General features: G+C 40.5%; 3 protein-coding genes across 4 annotated transcripts in view; 2 read left to right on the top strand and 1 right to left on the bottom strand.

The window, feature by feature from the left end:
* Positions 1 to 16,515, bottom strand: part of kdelr2a (KDEL endoplasmic reticulum protein retention receptor 2a) — a 263,345-nt gene that overhangs the window by 193,787 nt on the left and 53,043 nt on the right. The window lies entirely within an intron of this gene.
* On the top strand, positions 298 to 5,290 carry cacng5b (calcium channel, voltage-dependent, gamma subunit 5b). 2 transcript variants are annotated; one of them, XM_010773766.1, is made up of 6 exons: positions 298 to 349; positions 1,961 to 2,206; positions 3,097 to 3,183; positions 3,652 to 3,792; positions 3,887 to 4,032; positions 4,851 to 5,290. In XM_010773766.1, the coding sequence occupies exons 2-6, from the start codon at positions 2,011 to 2,013 to the stop codon at positions 5,109 to 5,111; spliced, it is 831 nt and encodes a 276-aa protein (XP_010772068.1). In that variant the 5' UTR covers positions 298 to 349; positions 1,961 to 2,010; the 3' UTR covers positions 5,112 to 5,290. The 2 variants fall into 2 exon arrangements, with proteins under 2 accessions (XP_010772068.1, XP_010772069.1); XM_010773767.1 differs by lacking the exon at positions 298 to 349 and adding an exon at positions 1,068 to 1,237.
* LOC104947700 (sister chromatid cohesion protein PDS5 homolog B-A) lies at positions 6,690 to 10,410 on the top strand. The gene is made up of 3 exons (XM_010773769.1): positions 6,690 to 6,746; positions 6,929 to 6,999; positions 7,618 to 10,410. The coding sequence occupies exons 2-3, from the start codon at positions 6,948 to 6,950 to the stop codon at positions 8,838 to 8,840; spliced, it is 1,275 nt and encodes a 424-aa protein (XP_010772071.1). The 5' UTR covers positions 6,690 to 6,746; positions 6,929 to 6,947; the 3' UTR covers positions 8,841 to 10,410.

Below are 16,515 nucleotides of genomic sequence, written 5' to 3'. Positions count from 1 at the left end.
TAATAATTGTGTTCCTAAGAATAAGCTCAATTTTTTAAACAACCGATCGCCATTAATCTGGAGCAGAAGGCTTTCCAGGTATATCTTCGAAATCGAATGGCGGGTGTGACAAATGATAAAATAAACAATCAATAAAACATACCTCACCTTAAAGAAATCCCCCGTGGTGATTCAGGTTTCATTTGAAAGATTAACCAGATAAGTCGTGACCTGCGGAATAAAGGACTTAATAAGAAATGTAATGCTTGTTTATTTTTAAAACCACCACTTCCGGTCGTCCGTGACGCTTAGGAGGTTCTGAAGGAAACTGAAGCGCTGCAGGAGATTTGGCTTCCGCTTTCAGCATCAGGTAAGCAAGAAATGCAACATTATAAAATAAACTTGCCAAATTGGACACTTCCTAGCTAGGACACATGATGAAATACAAACCACTACCTCAATAATAATAATAATATAATAATAATAATACATGTTCAACCACGAGTTAATATATTTTTTTCAACCTATTTTTTTAGAACAAATAAGATACATAAGCATATACCCCTTGTTTAGAATAATATATTATGAATTAAAAGCAAATGCCAGAAATCCATTGTACAGTCATTATTTGTGTATCTTTTTTGTGTAGTTTAATTGGCTCTTTTTACTGTACTCTTGGTGTACAGTTTATTATATTATCTGTTAACTATTATGGCAGCCTAGCATTGTAGCCATAAAGCTGCCATTGACTGATCTATTGTTCACGTAGTGTGGTTTGGACATGCAGTTTATGTATCTGTTTATATCTGTTCATGCATTCATGGAACTTCCTGTGCAAGAGCTGTCCTTGGTCCTTAAAACAATCAGGCCATTAATCTCTCTCTTTCTCTCTTTCTCTCTCTCTCTCTCTCTCTCTCTCTCTCTCTCTCTCTCTCTCTCTCTCTCCCTCTTTCCCTCACCCCCACACGTTCTCTCTCTCTCCCTCTCTCTCTCTCCCTCTCTCTCTCCCCCTAACCCCCACTCTCTCTCTATCTCCCACTCTCTCTCTCTGACTCAGTCTGTTCTGTGGACAGTGTTGAGCACTGACGCACTGCTGCATCGTCTCTTGCTTCTTAAAGCTTCTCTCGGCTTCACTTCTCTGAAGGAATTAGTTGGAGTCGTTTTCTCGCCACTGAACTATTTCCCCGTAGTTTTACTACAAAACTTTCTGCACCTTTCCTTCACGTGCGTGACAGACACCGAAACTGCAGACAGCCACGTAAGAACAAATGTTTGCATGCTTTAGTCACATGATTTTATTTTTGTAACCTTTGCTGTTATATTTGATGGGTTTCACATATTCTCCGATAACTATGATGTTTGTTTTGAGTTCTTTTAATCTCAGTTGTTGCATGTGTGTCGTGTACAATGTCCTGGTTACTACACTATACTAACTATAGCTAACATGTACTTTAGTAGTAGTAATTTATTGAGGCTCACCATAGGTTATTGCACTGTAGATCATGATATTATAGGGTTGACATTGACGTGTTGTCATTCACACTATGCTCAATGGTTTCAATGACACTCTCAAGTCCCCCCTTGGGGGAAAAACTGGCTTATCATTGCAAGAAATGTGTCAAATGTATAACTGGTGTTGAAAATTATGCACCAATGTCAGAGACAATGTATAGACTATTTTTCATTGGAGACATATGTGAATATATATATATTTTAAATAAAAACTGCTGGAATTAATAGAAATAACCTGAAGCATATAACACTCTTTCATAATTTCATGGTAATATGACTAGTTGTGTGTCTGTATTCATTCGTATTTATCTAATAATATATTGTGTGAGTTTTTTCCTTTTTCGACCGTGTCCACATCCAACTTTCCTAACATTTCTGCCATTAATTCTTCTTTCTCCCCATGTCTCCTCATCCAACTTTTCTTACATTTCTACCAGTAATTCTTCTTTTCCCTTTTCTCCTCCTCCAGATCGCTTTTTGATTGTAACCACCACAGCTGGAAGCTCCCTCACTGTCACCATGAGCTCGTGCAGCAGGAAGGCCCTGACTCTGCTGAGCAGTGTGTTTGCTATCAGTGGCCTGGGGCTGCTGGGAGTGGCGGTCAGCACCGACTACTGGTTGTACCTGGAGGAGGGCGTCATTCTGCCTCTGAACCAGAGCATTGTCATCAAGACCTCGCTGCACTCCGGCCTCTGGAGAGTCTGCTTCCTGGCCGGTGAGGGTTGGGTCTGGGGGAATGCACTGCCACGATTTAGGACAGGCTTTTGTCAGTGAACCTTGTTTTTAAATCAGTATTGTTCCTCAGATACATGTAATGGAGTTTAGTGTGGTAAGATCTTGGTTCAAGGAGGTCCATTCACACTGCGCAGCTTTTAAATATGGCAGAGGCAGAGTCAAAATCCTGTCACACTCACATATCATCACTGCATCAGCCAGCTTTGACATTCACACAGAATGACATTCACAATGACTTCATCAGCGTGAGCATTCATGCATGTGTGTGTGTGTGTGTGTGTGTGTGTGTGTGTGTGTGTGTGTGTGTGTGTGTGTGTGTGTGTGTGTGTGTGTGTGTGTGTGTGTGTGTGTGTGTGTAAAACAAGGTGCGTTCAATTTAAATTAGTCCTGCAGAATAATTATACAAACAAAAACACACACACACAGACACATACTTACACCTTTAAGTCTTCAGAGAATGATCTCATCTCATCGTGCCACAGATAACTTCCGGCTGGAGTCTGTATGTGACAATGATGAAGTGATAATAATGACTGTGTAGCTGTCTTGGCAGAATGTGATGTAATGCTTATGTAAAGAATATGTCTATTTAAAATACAAGAAAACAATCAAGGTTGATTTATAGGGGATTATGATGCCTTTATATGCAGGCTATGATACATGTACAGGACATATGAGTCGGATGAAACCTATCCTCTAAGAAGAGAGGAAGTAAATAAAAGTGTTGTTTCAAAATAGTTAAACATTCCTTGCATCAGCAGCTGGGGTCTTCTTGGTTCTGTCTGCCTGTTTTTGTCCTTTTTTTTTGTTTCCCAGTTTCTCTCCTCCTTTCTTTCTCACCTCAATTTTGTCTATTTGTTTTTGTCTTAGGTGAGGAATCTGGTCGCTGCTTCACCATCGCCTACATCATGCCCATGAATGTCCAGTTGACGTCAGAGTCCACAGGAAGCGTGCTCAGTAAGTTACTCCCGCCTAAATAACTCAAGGTGCCCCCCTGGGATTGTACACATAAACAGCGTTTGGCCTTTTCATAAGAAAAAAGTGTTGTTTTCTAACACGGCTTGTGAGTCACCTGAACCCTGTAGCCTCGTCCCTCTCCAGAATACCTACTACCTTTTTTTATTTTTACAGACAATTCATCTCAGATGTCCTTCAGTGAGGCTCAGTGTCAAAGCTTTACCTCAAGAATAGTCCACTTTAAATCAGTGTAATCTCTGATGTTGTAAAAATCTGGCCAAATAGCAGACAATGATTACGTTTCTTTTCTAAATATTTCAAGATTGACTGTTCCCCCTTCCTCCAAAGAGACCACTTTTCTATCCAAATGAAGATACATCAACAAAACATTCCCAAAGTTCCTCTCCTCTTCAACACCCATCTGTTGCATGTTTTAGTTTTAAACAGCAGTTTTCCTCCTCTCCTCAGAGATGATTCGCTCGGCCACTCCGTTCCCTCTGGTCAGCCTCTTCTTCATGTTCATCGGCTTCGTCATCAACAACATCGGCCACATCCGGCCTCACCGCACCATCCTGGCGTTTGTCTCTGGGATCTTCTTCATCCTCTCAGGTACTCAGATCTTCTCTCTATTTCTAGTCACATTTCTGCACTCTCTCCTTTGTGTTTTTGTCCACCACTACATGTTAATGTATCAATCTGTCAGGTCTGGCTCTGGTGGTGGGTCTGGTGCTCTACATCTCCAGCATAAATGATGAAATGCTGAACAGTATTAGGAGCAGTGAGGCCTATTTTATCTACAAGTACGGCTGGTCCTTTGCCTTCGCTGCCATCTCTTTTCTGCTGACTAAGGTGAGTGACACATTGACATGTTTAGCTGTTGGGTATCGTTGTGATCAAAGCACAACTTACAATATTTGAACACAGTGTACAACATATGAAACTAAGAGCCTCTTACATCAGTGTACAAACATACACCAAAACATTACAAATGTACTACCCTTTTTAGTTGTAACTTAAATGAAAACTGTTTCAATGCACTGCTGATCGTTTTCAAAAATGTCCTTGACTTTGTTGTTGCAAAAACCCACCCTCCCTCCTTCAATGTCCACATTTCTGACAATATGAGCCTCGTAAAGACATGTGTCTTTGAAGTGCTGTTGCATCTGTACCTTCTAAAAGTGGCCACCACCTTCTTAAGTCATGATGGTTTGCTGCCCTGCAGTGGTCAAAGATGGGAACTGCAACACAAAATAATGGCTAACAAACATTATGGTTGATATTACTATCAATAATTACCACTTATTACTAATTTGATATAAGATAAAGAAATAACAATGTTTAGGGTGATAACTTTAAAACCATCCAACTGAAACATTCAAAAACAAATTAGTGGAAACAATCAGTTTAAGGTGCAGACAGCAATTTGTATCCCCATTTTTGTATTTGTTTTAATTCAGGAGTTATCGTCTCACAGTTGTTCAGCTATCTATTCTTAGAGAATGTATAAAGAGAAAGGCATTGGGAACAACATTTTGGTGCTGTGGGGACTTGTTTTTATTGCAAACTGAATTGTTTCAACATGAAGGCACTTCTGAGCACATTCTTTTTTTCCTTTAGTTTGATTTGTTTCCTTGTTTCAATCTAATGTGTCCCTCTACCCCCTGCAGAGTGCAGGCGTCATGTCCGTCTACCTGTTCATGAAGCGCTACTCAGCAGAGGAGCACTACCAGCCTCGTCACCCCGGTTTCTACCGCCCCCGTCTCAGCAACTGCTCCGACCACTCTGGCCAGTTCCTCCACCCGGAGGCCTGGTCCCGCGGGCGAAGTCCCTCCGACATCTCGAGTGACGCTTCGCTCCAGATGAGCGCCAGCTACCCGGCTCTCCTCAAATGCCCTGACTACGACCATGTCTTGTCCTCACCCTGCTGAGGGGTCACTCACCACAGCAGAGGCACACATAAGTTACTGAAAGGTCGCTAAAGAATCACAAGAGGTCACAAGGCTTATTCAGTTTTCTTTCCTGAAAAGATACAACTTGTAGCAGCTATAACTGTGCTTTAAAGTGGACCTATCATGCTATATTTGAATAATATATTGTAGGGCCATACCTATATAAAACATGTCTGTGAAGTTTTTTTTTCAAAATACCAAACAGATCATGCATTTTAGCCATGCCTCATTTCGCTCTATTTGCTGTATTCCAGCCCTGTTTTTGCAAGGGCTGATTCTGTGGCAAATGAGCTGCAGCTGACCACGCCCCCCTGCAAAGGAGGGGGCGAGGCACGATCGTCATGTTACCNCAAAACAACAGCAAAGAGACGCTTAACTACAAGTAAGTATAGAATAACTACAAATGGGCCAAACGACCACAGACAACAGACACAAGGCGACCACAATGAGACAACTCATTGTGGTCGCCTTGTGTCTGTTGTCTGTGGTCGTTTGGCCCATTTGTAGTTATTCTATACTTACTTGTAGTTAAGCGTCTCTTTGCTGTTGTTTTGTTGTCATTCGAGTCTCTTAGTAACTTATTTTGGTTCGTTTTTCGCGTGAGACGTTTGGCTCACAGTTTTGTTTTTATTGATTTAAGAAGGAACAATGTACGTTATTTAACATGAGCACTTATGTCCAGCATGTAAATGTGCCAGATTTAGCCATAGAGACTTATTCATACTTGCCATACCATAGAGACTTATTCATACTTGCCAACTATTGTAGTTGTAAGTGCACTGCCTTGCAGCCTGTAGCACCATCCTGGATGGAGCATATGTGTGGGCTGGACCTGTATTTTACAGGAAAGGAGTGAAAAGAGAGTAGAGTAGTTGTCGATTCTTGTTCTGTTTTCTGTGACTATCTGCCTCACCCTCTCAGACTTTGAGTTGCGTGCGCTACTAAAGAGACGTGTTACCATGGAAACCAAACAATGGTGTAGCTGTATTAAAGTCCGAGTGGAAACAGTCCTGAGTAAATCTGATTTGGTCAGAAATCGGGAGAAATGCGGGAGAAATATGACCCCGGGAGGAAACCGGGAGAGGGCAATGAAATCGAGAGTCTCCCGCGAAAATTGGGAGGGTTGACAAGTATGAGTCCCTGGCATGTTGATTGCATTGAAAGAAAACATAGATGAGCAAATACACATAGAGTAAAAACTTGGCAGCACATAAGCCCCGGTAAAGAACATTAGCAGGAGTTAAACCACAATTGACTAACGTTTGCGGCATATATAAAGCACATGTACCCATTTCAAAAGCCCTTCTTTAAAAGCTATTAACACACAGCAGACATAAGCACATACTTAAGCAAAGATAAAACCTCATATGCTCAGACAGTATGACAAACAATGACATGACCTATTCTCCAGAATATGACAGCAAGTTTGCTTGGCCAGTAACCTCTCTTTTACAGATTTGAAAAAAGGGTTGAGATGTTTTGTTTCCTTAGCGTGTCAGTTTTGTATCTCTTTGTAGATTTCCCATTTACTTAAATTCATCAAGAATTTTCTCTGTTTTTCTTCCTCCTAGTTTACCGTGGAGGCATGTCAGAAGTTTCATTCGAAAATTCAAGGTGAGTAATTTATATACAAATGGTCTTTTTGTAGTTGAAGTATTCCTTTAAGTTTCACCTAGCAGCATTTTTTTATGTTGCTACTTCCAGATCGTTCTTTTTCCCTCATAATATGTTGTAGTCCTGTATCTATCCAAATGTTAACTACATGTTCTCTCTCTCTCTCCTCTCAATGGATGCAGTCAGGTCTAAAAGTGCAGAATGGGTGTGTTGCACTCAACACAGAGTAAGGAAGGCGAAAAGTGTCAGCATGGTAGGAGACGTCTTTTTATTCTTCCTTTTATACAATAGAAAATGATCTAAAAATATATTTCATAATCATATTTAAAGGTGGTTTAGGTAAGTTTGAGAAACCGGCTCAAGATACACTTTTTGTTATATTCCATGGAATGCTCTTAACATCCCAACAGCAATGAATATCTTAAGTGCTTTGACAACAAGTCCATACAAATTTCATCTGTGGAAGCCGTAGTACTGTAAAAAGCACGACCAATCATTTTAGCCGGCCCGGCTAAAGTAACTGGATGGCCTACCTGCCTGTCAGCCTTCCATCTCGTGCACAAACTTATCTCGTGCCCTCATTGATCATGTGCGCGTTCGTGTGTGTTGGGGGAGGGGCTCTGTAAGGAAGTAGCAGATTTCTTCCGGCTGTGTATTTTCAAATTCTAGCACACTCGAGCTGGTTCCTCCAAAATTACCTACCCCACCTTTAACAAATGATTACATGCCTCTAAACAAAGTTGTGTGATGAAGTTGGCTTTATTCTAAATTTTGTTTCTATTGTTTTTTGGTCTCCTTTATTATTAATAATCTGTATCAGTCCGGACCAAAACATAAACCCCAATTGTGCTTTTCAATATTCAATTTGCAGTTACAGAAGTAATCCAAGCTGACAGCAACAGTAGTGAAGAGGAAAAATCGACAGCTGCCACGCAACAAAGAGATTTGGGGAGCATTGAGGGAGATTCCACTGTGCACATGTCTGACAACAGTGCCACTAAAATAGGAGTGGGGATGCCAGAAGGTTCCAATGAGTTGAAGATTTGTGTTACAGACAATGTTAACATCATGAAGCTGGTTTCAGGGATTGCAAGTGATGGCACAACTCAGTCCCCTCGGGAAAGAGGGTGTCCAAAACTCACAAAGCATGAAGAATCGGGAGACGTCCATGCTGACATTTCTGTTCAAACTCAAGTTTCCCAGGAACCGGCCAGTAATGAAGACAGCCTTACGAGTCCGACAGTCCAATCTCCTAAGAAAAGAGGCAGGCCAAGGAATTCTGAGACGGCGGATGTCAAAAACTCACCGAAGGGAGACTCTGAAATACCAACAAAGGGTCGTCCAAAAGGGTCCACGAAGCACAAGTTCGAATGTTTAACAAGTGAAGAGAATGAGAGACCGACGCTGGGGTTCGAGTTGAGCAGTGAGGAAGAAGAGGAGGAGGATGATGATGATGATGATGATGATGGAAGCCTATACTCTCCAATAAGGAAGAAAGGTCGACCTAGGAAGGTGGTAACACCAGAGGGGTCGACACAGAACACATCAAATGAAACCCCAGAGACGGCTAAAAGAGGGATGGGGAGGCCGAGACAAAGTATCGTACAGGAGAGCGGAGATGAACAGGAACCGCCAGTTAAGAAGGCAATGGGTCGACCGAAAGTCAGTTTCAAAAAGAAGGTGCTCGATGAGGAAGTCCAGCCTGAGAGTAGCCCGCCCCAAAAAGTTCCAGCCAAAATGGGAAGGCCACGAAAATACCCTTTGCCCACCCTTGAGGAGCTGAATGCGCCAAAAGTACAGAAGAAGCTTGGAAGGCCTCGCAAGAGTTTACCCGCCTCTTCGTCCTCACCAAGCAGGGACGTTGACACCCCCAAAAAAAGGGGTCGTCCCCCAGGTACTCCAAAAAGTGACGTTGGTACCCCAAAAAAAAGGGGTCGTCCTCCAGGTAGTCCAAAAAGTGATGTTGGCACCCCGCATAAGAGGGGTCTCCCTAGATGTTCAGTCAGACAAAGGGATGCCAAGCTCGAGTCCACCCTCACCGAACATTCAGAAGGAAGTGATGCATCTTCTGATGGGGAAGAGTCGGTAGAATAGGAGGTGGGGCGAAACACAAAGACATCCAACGAGCACGGGACAATACAAACAAATCCCTGATTCAGGATGTAAGCCAGGGATTAGTTACCAAATATGAAATAATCAAAAATGGAATATTCCCTGATTTGAGCTTCTAAAATGTGAAAATATTTGTATTTTTTTTTACTACTCTTTGACAGTAAACTGAATATATTTTAGTTCTGGTAAAAACAAGATGTCTTATATTGTCATCTTGAGCTTTGGTTAACACTGAGCAACATTTTTAACAATTTTCTGACATTTCGAGACCATGATCATCAACAATGAGGAATAGTTCGTTTCAGCCCTACTCTGGAGTTTGTGACCAGAGGAACCATCCAGGACTGACCCAAAAGTTGCTGTTTAAAACATAGAATACAATTTTGTAAATGAAAAAGTGTTTTTGATATTTGTTCAGTTAGGTAGGCTTCTTCAGATTTACTTCCATGATGTTTGAATGGGCTTATTTCTTTATTTCAAATTATTTTATTACTGCCATCTGAGTAGTAGTACTACATTTCTTTTTAATAGAGCTAGCGTATACTTTCAAGTGTATCATTATAAACTGATTGTGACATTTTTCATGCAGCGTTCAGATGTAGTATTAGTCAGTTTGACTGTAACTGTGAAACGGTTCTACTTCCCAGTTCTGTGAAATGATTTAAGAAGGAACAAAAGTTGAAACTCTGGAAAGTTAATACAAAAAGTGAAACTAGAGAGAGGTGAAGTTCTGATATCACCTCTGTTCCGAATAGCTACTGTACTGTAACTCAAAACAATCTGCATTTCTGAAATGAATAATGTGATCTTGGGGTGAACTACCTTTTTTTCAGGACATACTAGCATATATAAACAGAGCGATATCAAACAGTGATTTTCAACTTTGAAAACTGTATGTGGCATGTTAAGAGTAAAGAGGGGACTACATGTGAACATAATGTTTTGGTTACATTAGTATTTTAAATTTTACAGTGTAAAAAGTCTAAAACAAGTCACTTCTGAGCCTACAGAGAATTATTGTTGAATATTTCTCATTGTAAAGTTTTAATGTTTGTTCACCCACTGCTTTTATGGCACCATTTTCAGCCCCAAAAGGCAGCGGTCTTTAGCACAAAAAAAAACGTATAAATAGCCGACGCACAAAGGAGAAGGACAAATGAAAGGACCAGTTGGAGCATGAGCAACTAAAGAGCCGGATGTTTCTCTCAGGAGTTGGTGAAGACCAAAACGGAGCTTAAAATGAGTGAATATTGAAACATTCTCTCAAACAAGACTCCTAATGACTGATGATGTTTTCTGTGTAACTGCCTGATGTATATCAATACAATACGGCAACACTTTGTCATATTGTTACATACAGTATGGAAAGCTTTTTATTTTGTATTTTTATAACTTGGGACCGTCATGATGTAAACTTCTTAATTTACTTGATTTTTGGCACCACAAGTAAATGTGTGTCATGACCTGTACATCATTATTATTTTAAGTCAATAAGCTAGTAATAAGTTAGTCGACATATTTCCATTTTGTGTGTTTTGAACAAGAAGTCATTCATTTGTAAGATTGAAATAAAATGTTGATTTTATTTTCTAAAATTTGGTGTATTTTTTTTACGTTTCTTAAAGTCGATGTCTATTCCTTTGTTTACCTACAGACAGTTACATAACCTTATAATATAAACGACACAGTGGCATTTTCATTAAATATTTAGCTAATTTCACAAATGATTTAAGTTCAGTAAAAACATTGGCTGTGTAGTCTCTTAATGCCTCATAGTAATTTAACACCAATGCACTCTGCAGACGGTACTTATTCTGTATTTATTCTAATGTAATGTAAATGATTTCTTGCTCTGGACAGTGTGATCACATACATGAACTGTAGTCCACATGTTGAAATATGCATGATATCAAATATGACATTTTGCACACTAAATTGTTGAAATAATGGGATTTTTTTCCTCACAAATAACTACCAGAATATTAACAATAACACCTTGTTCCTCTGAAATAATATTACATATAAAATATTGGATGTTAACTAAAAACCTCAATATCTTTATAGAACAATAATATAGACATCAATCCACAAGATTTAGGCAGAACTACATCCAAAATAAAACAGAGCAGATTACTCTTTTTCATACTTTATTAATACACAGTATCCATCATACCACAAACAGAGGAACAAAGAATCAGGTTAACAAAAGCAGGGGCAGTGGAAGGAAACATAGAAAGTTCCCTGTGGCTCTAACTGTAGTGGTACTCTACCCTGACGTGTGATTATCTCTGCCGTGGGTCCAAACGTTTGTTTTTGTTTTCCTCTTCCTCTGCTCCGATAAAGATTCTCAATGTGAGACATGTAAACATTCACTTTTCTCTTAACCTTACATTTTGGTCCGGGTGTGACAGCTGCGACATCAGTCTACATGTTCAGCAACTAATTCAGGGGTTAAGAGTCAATTTGGCAGTTTTATGATACATTACTGTTGTATCATTGTGTGCCTAGCCTAATAAAAATGTCCGGGAACAAAAGGACTCAGGGTTGGCACCAGTAAACAAAAAGCCAACAGAAGCATTTACACATATTCGTCTTGTTTTGTCAGACTACATGACACTGGGTGGGAGGAAAAGAGAAGCGCACAATGCTTGTTGGTTTTGTCTTATTCTGTGCAACAAGGTGGGGAAACTCCATGCTCCATGATCTCGTTTTCATGCAGGGGTCTTTCTCATGCTTAGATCAGGCCTCGCCTCACACATGCACACAATTTATACAAGTTAGAGAAGACATGTTTCAGCCACAGAGGGCTCCGAAATCCTCGTACCGTTGCGCTGTTTTGAATTTGTTACAGAAGGAGTCGGCCCTGAGACGACCAAGGCAAGAGGGCATTCAACTGTTTCACGCACAGTAGGTGCTGCATATTCGCCATGACACTGAGTAGTAGAAAACGATGGATAAATAGTGGAAATACAAGGTTTGCTGATACCGAAGCTACCAAAGATTCAGCCAAACATTATAGATATACTCTTCTTAGGGGTACTCTAAACATAGAAATGTTCAAACTGTCTACGGTAGTAAAAGCACATTCAGTTCGTAGTATAAAATCTGCAAGTAACTTCTCTTTTTGAAACATATTTACAAAACAACAAAAAAGGTTGACATACAATAGAATAGAGGGGTTTTTTTCTCTGGATGTAAAAGCAGGACATAAAACGGGAAGAAAACCTTGTTTCTGATGAACAATTACAAACCAGAATAAGACTTTTTAAAACATACAACAAGTATATATTAACATAGTTTATAGCATATTACTAAACTTTACAATGATACCAGACGTGTACTGCATCCTAGTCTACTGCTCACAGAGAGTCAGAAAAGTAAGCATGCAACAGAGATCTGCTTTGTGCATATAGAAATAGCATCTTTATACTTTAAAACATTGTCTCTTTGATCCACAGTTTTCTGACCCTACTGAACTGCACTGCATTAAAAAGGCCTAGACAGCTTGCAACTGTAAGCATAAGCAGAATGTGTTCCTGGTTATCTATGTTGAGTTATAGCTATAGCTCCACGTCGTACAAAACAACAAAAAGAAACATGCCCTGTTTAGGGGTTTTAGTGCGTCGGGAGGGGAAAAACATCGTGATGACTTTAAGAACTGCAATAGAAATCATTACTTCCCACCTTTCCTTTGGCACTCATGTAACAGTATAGGCTAATACCTCTTTTTTTTAAGTATATAAATATAAAATACACGTGTAGCGGTTCAGAAGTAGATAAAGCCGGGACAGAGCAGAAAAATGTGTTCCGTTCTTGTCGTGCATTGCAGCTTGTTGCGTAGTTAAGACGGGGAACATAAGAAAGGAACATTTGAGTAACTCATATACACATTCATACACAAGAATAAAAGGCTGCAGGTTCGGATAAACACAGTTCGAGATTTGATTTAAGAACATATTATATGAGATGTTAAGGGAAAGAAAATATCAGTGCCATGTTATTTTTCTTCACACATATTGATAACCAGCAGACAGAACACTGTAGAGGATAATGAGAGTCTTTTGATGGCGGGATTGTTTTTGTAGAGTTTGGAAGGATCCTGTAGTCAGGGACAGTTCATGCTTTCGTGTTGTCTTTCTGCTCTCTCCTCATACCACGCTGTGCAGCGATGGATGGATGAACTGAGGGTTAATAAAGGAGAAGCCTGCGAACTCGCTCTGGTCGATGTTGGCGATGACCAGCTGGTCGGGAGGGGTCAGCATGGGCTGTGTGCGTGTGAAAAACTTGTCAAAGTTTTCTGCTCCTTTGCCGCCCTGAAAGAGATAAAAGGAGATTAGGTGTTATATGCTATAAAACACTACCAAAAACTGCACTGTGGGTTCATGATCAAACGACATTTCCTCTCAAGTCTTTTAATAGAAAGCTGCCCTCGCTCCCAGAGGGAAGGTGGTGCAGGACAATGTCGAAGCCTGATGTGTAGCCAGGCAGAAGTTGTAATTAGATCAGGTCCTAACCCTAAGCATGCACAGTGGAGGTCATCAGCGTCAGAGTGCAGCTTGAGGCTGTCATGTGTCTCCAGCTGAATATATATATATATATATAGATATATATATATAACATATTCAGTGACATGCACAGTAGCAGCATAGTCATCACGCTTTTACAAGATAACGAGACAAAATGCTTTAGAATAAGTCGTTCAAAAACAAATCTGTGGTGATTTCAGCGCCTGCTCTTTTCTCAGGGGAGCAAGAATGTCAGGCATTTCCAGCTGTAATATCCAGAGATGGTAATATCACAGAAAGCCTCAGAAGGGTCTTTTGTTTGCTAGTCCCTTCAGGCCGATTAATGACGCCGCGTATGAGCTCACAAATGTGCTACACCACGCGAAGACCTCCTGAATGGATGGATCCTCTTTTAGCAATGTTTTCCTTCCCCTCCCTTTGTGAGTGGAGACGGATACTTCCGCTGTGCAGCCATGCAGCTATTGTGGTCCTTGTGTGAAAGCAAAGGGAACTCTGCCGTTAGAGAGCTATTTATAAACCTCCATGACATGGTGGGTGTTGCTTCGGGCGCAGTGGGCAGAGGGGACTATGCAGGGGTCCACAAACTGAAAAAGAGTGTGTGTTTTGTGGTGACAGGCGGAGATTTAGGTGTCTGGGGCGGGGGGCAGGTGTCAGGCTGACTGCAGCTGGGACCCTGCCTCAAGCCCTGCTGGCTGCATGAAACCATCACACTGAGGGTGAATGGGACGCAGATATACAATGTGCACGCATTCATGCAAACACACTTAAAGACTCTCTGAGGAAGTACTTCAATTCTTCAACTGCAATGCATTCAAGAGTGTTTTGGTCCTGGTGATTTGCTATTTTTAGTCTCTATCGTCATCCAACATATATTTGTGGGTCTGAAAATACCTAATGGCCCTTCATTGCTGATGGAAAAGTGAGCTTAAAGTTGATGGAAATGATCTATTGAATAAATCATCAGGTTTAAGACCTGCTTGTTTGTCTCGTTCTTTGTTATCAAAGCTCAATACATTTTGTTGGAGTGTGTGTGGCCAGAATAAATTCATGAATTCAAGGAACACCATAGCCAGTGGGAAGCAGCAGAGAAATGCCAAGTAATACTATGAACAACAACAGGGGCTCTTTCAAACAATGTTGTTGTCCAATAATCTCACTGCTTCGAAAATGTCAACTAAAAATGTGAATTGCTGCCACAGAGAAAACGTTTTTGGTGTTTCGTATGCTGATAATAATATTCTTTCTTTCTGTGCTATTGAGCTTTGATAACAAAGAACGAGCTCCATGGCATAATGCCGAAACCCGCAAAATAAAGCAAAAGTCGAGACAACTTGAAAGGATATGGCGTTCCACTAAAGTATATCATAGCCTTGAAATAAAGGAAGTTTCAGTTTATATCTGCATTTGGGTCCTGCTTGTTTCACAAACCGTGACATATTACTCTCAATGAATATAAGAAAGCACTGCGTAAAGCGAGAGCAGCCTACTACTCTTCATTAATAGATGAGAATAAGAATAATGCAAGATTTCTTTTCAGCACTGTAGCCAGGCTGACAGAGAGCCACAGCTCGACTGAGCCTTCTATTCCCATAGCACTCAGTAGTAATGATTTTGTGCTTTTTTAACAATAAAATTGTTACTCTTAGAAACAAAATCAATGACCTCTTGCCTTTGTCCAGTATAGTGTTATCAACAGCTCCCGGAAACGTAAGTTCTAATATTACACTAGATAGTAAACTAGAATGCTTTTCAGCCATAAACCTTGAACAATTAAATTCAATGATTCTCTCTTCTAAACCATCAACGTGTATCTTAGACCCGATTCCAACTAAGCTGTTAAAAGAAGTTTTTCCATTAATTAGCACTTCTTTATTAAATATTATGAATATGTCTTTATTATCAGGGTTCCAAATCATTCAAAGTAGCAGTGATAAAACCGCTTCTTAAAAAGCACAACCTCGATCCAGAGGTTTTAGCCAACTATAGACCTATTTCTAATCTTCCGTTCCTCTCAAAGATTCTTGAGAAAGCAGTCGCAAAACAGCTGTGTGATTAATTTAAAAACTATGATTTATTTGAAGATTTTCAGTCTGGCTTTAGAACACAACATAGCACAGAGACAGCTCTGGTTAAAGTCACAAATGACATTCTAATAGCCTCAGACAAGGGACTTGTCTCTATTCTTGTCTTGCTCGATCTTAGTGCTGCATTTGATACTATCGACCATGATATCCTATTGCAAAGACTAGAGCACTTAGTTGGCATACAGGGAACTGCTTTAGGCTGGTTTAGGTCCTATCTATCTGAACGCTCTCAGTTTGTACGTGTCAACGATGAATCTTCCATGTAAACCAAAGTTAGCCATGGAGTGCCACAGGGCTCAGTGCTTGGACCTATTTTGTTCACACTATATATGCTTCCGCTAGGCAATATTATAAGGAATCATTCTGTAAATGCGGATGATACTCAACTATATTTATCCATCAAGCCTGATGAAACCAATCACCAAAATAAAATTCAAGACTGCCTCAAGGACTTAAAAATGTGGATGACCTTAAACTTTTCGATGTTAAAAACGACCAAAACTGAAGTTATTGTACTCGGCCCAAAGAATCTACGAAACAAATTATCTAAAGATATACTAACTATGGATGGCATTAATTTGGCCTCAAGTGAGACTGTAAGCAATCTTGGTGTTATATTTGATCAGGATTTATCCTTTAACGCCCACATAAAATCAATCTCAAGGACCGCCTACTTCCATCTACGCAACCCAACTTGGTAGTCTAGGAGGAAGCGTGGGGGTTCTTGAACTCAAAGTCCGTGCGTTGAAAGGGAGGAGTGAGTTATGGAGTTTCCCTGGCGTGGATGTCCCATTGAACTCTCCCAGGCTCAGCTGGAACAGTTATATTGATGTCTCCAGGTGAGTCCGAGACAAGAACCAGGGAAGGAGAAGAGGAACATGTCTTTGAGCGGAGCCGCGACAGTAATCGGGCGTACAAAAAGTATGGTGACGATGGCGACTGCTGTGGGTTGATTAAGACAGAAAGGGCGAGTCTCTGGTCCAGGTAGCGTGCGTAGAGACGAACGGAATCGTCCTGTAGAGAGTCACCTACAGACGAGTAGTGGAG

This window comes from Notothenia coriiceps, unplaced genomic scaffold (assembly GCF_000735185.1).
Source record: "Notothenia coriiceps isolate Sejong01 unplaced genomic scaffold, NC01 NC01_scaffold00012941, whole genome shotgun sequence".
In the NCBI taxonomy this organism is placed as follows: Eukaryota; Metazoa; Chordata; class Actinopteri; order Perciformes; family Nototheniidae; genus Notothenia; species Notothenia coriiceps.
This window is presented reverse-complemented; position numbering and strand designations above follow the sequence as displayed.